This window comes from Fukomys damarensis, unplaced genomic scaffold, assembly GCF_012274545.1.
Source record: "Fukomys damarensis isolate Sample0158 unplaced genomic scaffold, DMR_v1.0_HiC HiC_scaffold_19, whole genome shotgun sequence".
In the NCBI taxonomy this organism is placed as follows: Eukaryota; Metazoa; Chordata; class Mammalia; order Rodentia; family Bathyergidae; genus Fukomys; species Fukomys damarensis.
The window spans coordinates 66,076,234-66,082,621 of NW_022900931.1; the positions used below are offsets into that span (position 1 = coordinate 66,076,234).

The following is a 6,388-nucleotide window of genomic DNA, read 5'->3' on the forward strand; positions in this document are numbered from 1 at the left end:
GGGTGGGGGGCCCTGGGGGCCGTGTGTTCCAATTCATGGGGAGTGTTGAGACCGCCACACCAATAAACGCCTTTTTCCAAAGTCTCTGCTTACAGATGTCAGTGTGGTTAGGGAACCGGGTGAGTGAAGACCCAAGGGTCATTCCACGCACCACCCCAGCGACTTTCCTGCTCTCTACTTTCTCTTTGGTAGATTTGAAATTGGCCGATTAGAGAGCTGGCCCCTGACTGGTTTAAACCACTCAGCAGGGCCTCTTCCCACCATGTGATCAGCTCAGACATACTTGCTTGGGCCAATGAGAGGGTGCTCTTCTGTGGGTGGTGGGCTCCTCTAAGGCAGCTGTCCTCAACCCAGTGGAAATCTGGAGTCTGCAGGGATAGCAGTAGCCGGGAAGATATCGTGTGGAGGCTGAGATTGAACAGCACCAAGGAATGCAGAGGCTGACAATCTGAATCTCCCGGGACATGATTTGAGCAGCTGGATCAAAGTGTACCTGATGCTGTCATTCACTTACACAAGCAATAAAGTCTCGTGTGTGTACTCTTGTGTGGTGGGTTTTCTGTCTCTGGTGACCCAAAGAAAATGAAAATCTACCTGCTATCAGAGAGAGGGAAAAGGGCTTTCTACCCCAAAACTCCCAACAGTCCAGGGCTATACTCCACCCTAACTTCTAATGGGAAGTTCCCTGCCCTGTCCTGCCCCGAGACATGTGCTGGTTGTCTATACTTTATTTTCTTCCCCTTTCTTTGCTTGGGTGCACACAGAAGGGAGAGAGAGAAAAACCTGATTTTACAGGAAGGGAGCCATGCCCTCTTCCTTTTGTCTTTGGATACTGGTATGTGAAGATGTGACAAATGGAACTGCAGCAGCCATTTTACTACAGGAGGCAACATGGGGAGAAACTAAGCCATCCCACTAAAAAGTGGCAGAGCTGAAAGATTTCAAAGATTCTGGGTCCACGATGGGGCTACTGAGTCGCTGAGCCAGGATGAAGCCACCTACCTTCATATTTCTTGTCACCATTTTTGTTTCTTGCTCACTGGTGTGCCCACTCCCTAAATTCAAAACCCAGCAGAAGCAGGAAGGCACCGAGCTGGGGAGAGCACAGGCAGCCTCAGCCTTGCCTGGCACCAAAACCCCTGATCAGTCAGCGAGGCGTACTGACTGTCTGGTGTGTGCCAGGCCTGTGTTAAGTGCTCGGATAACGGTGTAGTTTGAGTCTTCGTGAACTTCTGAGGAATTACACATCTGCAGATGAGCAGGGGGACGTCCGGGGATGCCAGGACGTAACCTGCAACCCAGGTAAAGGAAAAGGTCTCCTGTGATGGGCATGGCTGCCTTGAACTTGCAAGTAAGGGAGGAGAGAAGACAGGTCTGGGAAAAGCCCTGGAGAAGCAGAGTAAGGCGGGGAGGAAGACTGTGTTGCAGAGGAGGGGTCAGTGCCAGGAAGGCGGTCACGGCCGCTGCCACAGCCAGGTCAGGAGGAGGGCTTGGGTGACACCTGACGGGGAGGCAGCTCGCAGCCCTGGAAGCCTTGAAAGAGACGACAGAGGCGATCTGATCTGCCTTCCATGATGCCTCTGGGAGCCGAGCTAGAAGCGGAGGAGAAGGGAGGCCAGGGACCTCGCCAGAGACCCGGCCAGGTTCCGCTTCCAGCGGGGAGCGGCACGGCAGGCCAGCCTGTCTGCTGCAGGGCCTCAGGTTGTGCGGGCCACGCCGCTTGGATGCACAGGTACAGGCTGAGTCTTCTCCAACCAGAGAGGAAGACGGGAAGTCTCACTTTTGGGGTCCAACTCCCAGGTGCAGCAGGCCCTACTGGAAGTCTTGGCCCCAGATGCCCAGGGCAGAGTCGGCTCCTGGTGTGGCTTCACACCCGCGTGGCTGCTCGGACAGTTTTGGGGCCCCCAGCTGGAGAGATGACCACCTGGGGGGCCTTGGGGCCGGGAGCCTGGAAGAGAGGTGGGCAGGGGTGACCTCGGACGGCAATGCGGACATGCCCTCACTCTCCCACCTCACCTTCTCCAGCCCTCGCTCAGGTCTTTCAAAACCCCCTGGTTTTCCAGGAGAAGAAAAGTGTGGAGCTACCCCTGGAGACCCAGGCAGACAACAACCCAACTTGAGAGGGGAAAGGAGGAAATTCCGTCCCGCCTTACAGAGAAAGTGTAAGTCTTGCCCAATTTTTTATGAACTACAGCCCCAGCCCTTTTAATTTTTTATTTTGAGGCAGAGTCTCACTAAGTCACTAAGATATCCAGGCTGGGTTTGAACTTATGATCCTCCTGCCTCAGCCTCCCCAGAGTGCTGCGATTATAGGTGTGTGCCACCACACCTGGATTCTGTCCAATTTATGTATTTTTAAATAAAGGGACAAGGTTTTATCACCTTTACAAATGAACAAAATAAGGAAGGGCACCGAAAACATCTCATCTCCCTAACTATGTAATAAATTCTGCCCTGTTCTGGGAGGAAACAGGGGCACGGTACTCACTGGATGGGCCCTGGCTGGGCTGGGGTCTTCCTGCAGAAATCTGAAGGGCAGCAGTTGTGGGGTCTGCACTGGGGTCACACCGTATGTCTCCTTTTCTGGTGTGGTGACCGCAGGTGCCAAGGTTGGAGGATATTTCTTTTTCAAATTAGACTTTCCTGGGAAGGAGAGGAAGAGGGAAAGAGGAACAACATCTGATTGGCTGCTCCAACATGTCGATTCAGCCAATAGTAAGGAAAGCTAGTCTGAGAGGAGGGGCCTTACTGTGATTGGCTGAGATAGAGGCAGGAAGGCAGGGCGGTGGAACTATGGCTGCACTGATTGGTTCAGCCAGGTTTCTGATTGGGCCTTTTCTGAGGATCCTCCCAGTCGGCACATCTTTCTTCCCCCAGAACTCTCACTCACCTCTACATCGCAGGAGGCAGCAGACACACAGGAGGATGAGTATGACCAGCAGGGCCAAGCCCAATAGAGAGCCCAGGACGATGCCAGCGATGGCCCCGGGACTCAGGATGGGACCTGCAAGAGACAGAAGGAACACAAGGGAGCAGGAGAGAGGCTGCATCCAAGTTTCCTAAGCGCCTAACTCATCCCAGTAGTGCAGGCCCCTGGCTCACTCCTCTCAGGACCGAGGGGTCTGCGACCCCAGCACTCAGTTCATTTAGCATTTGCTGAGTAACATCGTGTGCCTGGCACCGGCCCTGGAGCGGAGACTCCACTGATGGGCAAGACAGGCAAAGTACCCACCTCTGTGGGCATCAGCGCTGTGGCAAGAGGCAGAAATAAATGAGCAACAAGTAGCATAATTGCAGCTTGTATGAAGAAGGAAAAAATGTGCCTTAGTAGAAGTAACAGGAGGGAAGGTGAGGATTAGAAAGGGTGCGGGGACCCAGAGAAGCCACCATGGCGAACCCGGGGATGGTCCTGCAGGAAGAGGAACAGAAACACAAAGGCTCAGAGGTAGGGAGGTTTCCCCTTCTGCTGAGGACCAGTATGGGCGGAGGTCAGGGAACCAGGTGACGAGGTAGATGGTGAAATCAGGGATTAGCAGGGGCCTCCAGGAACCCAGGGGAGGCGTGGATTCTAGTGGGATGACGTCACATCCGACTTCCGCACTTGGAAGTCTACCTGGAGAATGGATTACAGGAGAGCACAGGAGTGGACAGCGACCAGGTAAATGGTGGTGGTGGTGTCAGTGTAGGCAAGAGAGGACGCTGGGCTTGACCAGGGCATTAGAGGAAAAGTAAAACGAAAATGGATTAGAAAAAGCATTTTGGAAAGCAAATTGACCAAACCTGCTGGTAACTGGCAAGGGTTGTTTTGGGAACCTGAGCGGCACCATTCAGCAGGATGGGGTGGGGGGCTTAGCCAAAGAAACATCAGGGGGTCTATTTTGGACACGTGACATTAAGATGCCAACAGGACCGCCAGGATAAAACATCGGGTAGGGAGGGACTGGCTTATCCACGGTCTGGAGTCCCAGAGAGAGCACCGGGCTGGGTAGCAGGGGACAATTCCGGCTCAGTGGCTAAGACCGGAGACCCTCTGCTATGCAGAAGCTACATCGTGTATCGAGGCGCTGATCCCCTGGACCTGTGAATGCGGCCTTACTCTGAAATGTAACCAAGTCCACACGAGGTCCTTAGCGTGGTCCCTGCCCCACGCATCCTCATCAGAAGAGGAAAGCCACCACCAGAAGCCGAAAGAGGAAAGGGAGGCTCCCACTTAGAATTCCAGAAGAGCCCGGCCCTCAGGATGCCTGGAGATCAGACTTGCGTCCTCCAGAGCTGCGACACAGTATGTTTCGGCTGTTCCAAGCCACCCAGGTCAGAGTGCACTGTCCCAGCACTACAGAGGGGACAGTACAAGAGAGGGAGAAGGGAGACCCAACCTGCCAGCCTGGAGTGACGCTTGGAGCACTACGGGAAGCCCCGGGAAAGGTGCCCACAGCCCGGCTCACCTGCCTGGTAGATTCGGGTTTGAGATGGAGTCCCCGGCTGCGGCCCCAGTAGGGGAAGGATGCGCAAAGCCCAGGTCCTGGGGCTCCCAGCGGGGAGAGACAGCACGGCTGACCGCTCCTGCGGCCCCAGGACGAGCAGGGAGATCCAGTCGCTGTAATCGGTGGTCCTGCTGCGCTCCGCCCCCTCTGCGCGGGCCTGGATTTCAAAGCGGCTGATCAGCGCCCCGCGCTCCACATCCCAGGTCAGCACTGCTGCGCCCCGGGCTCTCTGCAGCCTCCAGGAGGAAATGGAAGGGCCTGGAGGAAGAAGGGCGGGTGTTGGGGTGTACAGGGGAGCTGGCCTGGCCCGGCCCGGGGGTCTGAGGGAGGAGGGGCCTCGGCCTGGAAGGCCGGGCTTCTGGAAAGGTTTAGGCTCACCAATAAGGGTGATCTGGTCGCCCCCGGCCCCCAGCACCCCGCTGCACAGCACGGAGTAATCGCCTAGGTCCCAGTCCAGGCTGCAGTTGCCAATGAGGAGTCTGCACCCGTCCTGGCTGAGCCGCAGGCGACCCCCGCCTCCCGGAGCCAGGGGCCTGCCTTCCCGGGCCCAGGAAGGTCGGGAGGGTGGGGGACAGCCAGAGGCCCGCAGGACCACCTCTGCCTCCCCTGAGCGAGTCTCTTCCACCAGCACGTGCAGCAGCACCTCCCGGGGGGCCTCTGTAGGGGCGAAAATCCCAGTGAGAAGAATCACGCCCTAACAAGTCCGCGCCTCTCCTTAGTAGTGGAGACGCCCTGAGCTGTGGCCAGTGAGGAAGAACTTCACGTTCACTCACCCACCCACCCATTAACCCTCAGTACACACACTGAACACCTACTGCAGGCCAGGCCCTGGGCTGGCAAACTCATTATCCTCAAGTACTTTAAAAGTTAATCAGTTTCAAAACTAAAAATTTTTAAACCAAATGAATTCTTTCTCTGAATACAGGGGGAGAAAGTGACAGTCCTCGTGGAATAAATCCCGCCCCCCCCCGCCTCAGGTGTAGGAAAAACCTTGTTCTCCAGGCTCCGCCTCTTTCCTACAGTAAGGAAGCAAGCGCCCACCCCCAGCCCCGCAGGTTCCCAAGGACCAAAGAAACAATCCCCCTCCTCCTGGGCCTCAGCGGCCCCTCACCCGGGGTGACAGTGCAGGTGCGCGTGGCCACCAGGTGGCGAGCGAAGCAGGTGACGGGGACGCCGCTGAGCCGGGGGTGGGCGGGGACGGTGGCCTGGAGCACGGAGGGCGCCGGGCCCGCGCGGACGTCTTGGGGGAGACCCTGGAACTCCAGGGAGGCGGCGGGAACCCCGCCGAGCCAAGAGCAGCGGAAGCGGAGGCTGCGGTCCCTGGGATTCCCTTCGACCGAGCACTGTGGGGAGCCGGGGGGCGGATCTGCAGAGAGAGGGGCCTCCGGGGTCGGTGGTCTCGCCTTTCCGGCGTATGCCCGCCCCCGAGGCTGACCCCGCTCCTGTCCCCAGTGGCTGCCCGCTTAGCCGCAGCAGCTCTGACCTTCCTCCTTCCTAAGAAAACTGTATCCTCAGATTCTTCCAAACGTAACCCGCCCTTTCCTTTCCAGCTCCACCCCTCCGCCAGTTGCCCCGCCTCTTTTTGATGACCACGCGGAGCCGCCCCTTCTCCGGATAGCCCCGCCCCGACCTCGGTGACCCCGCCCACTCGACTTGTGGCTCCACCCCTTCGTGTGGACTCCACCCCTTCGGTCTGTGACTGAGGCCTGGGAGCTACTCCCTTTGCGGGTCACACTGGCCCAGGCAACCTAGTCCCCTTGCTACTCCCGCTCTGCCACGGAGCTGCGCTGCTTTCCTTGTTGAGAACGTCACCTGCCCGTGCATGTCCGCTTCTCCTCTTGCCGGCTCTGCCACTTCTAGGCCTTCCCGACCTTTCCACAATCTAGGGTCCCACGCTGGCCCCG

General features: G+C 57.4%; 1 protein-coding gene across 1 annotated transcript in view; it reads right to left on the bottom strand.

Moving 5' to 3' along the window:
* Positions 1–718: 718 nt before the first annotated feature.
* The window catches only part of Vsig10l (V-set and immunoglobulin domain containing 10 like), an 8,863-nt gene continuing 3,193 nt past the window's right edge, over positions 719–6,388 (bottom strand). The window contains exons 6-12 of the mRNA XM_033766034.1: positions 6,297–6,366; positions 5,596–5,850; positions 4,863–5,141; positions 4,446–4,742; positions 2,891–3,004; positions 2,489–2,643; positions 719–1,948 (exon numbers count right to left, since the gene is read on the bottom strand). Coding sequence (XP_033621925.1) covers positions 1,868–1,948; positions 2,489–2,643; positions 2,891–3,004; positions 4,446–4,742; positions 4,863–5,141; positions 5,596–5,850; positions 6,297–6,366 — 1,251 coding nt within the window. The 3' untranslated portion in view covers positions 719–1,867. The remainder of the gene's footprint in view (positions 1,949–2,488; positions 2,644–2,890; positions 3,005–4,445; positions 4,743–4,862; positions 5,142–5,595; positions 5,851–6,296; positions 6,367–6,388) is intronic.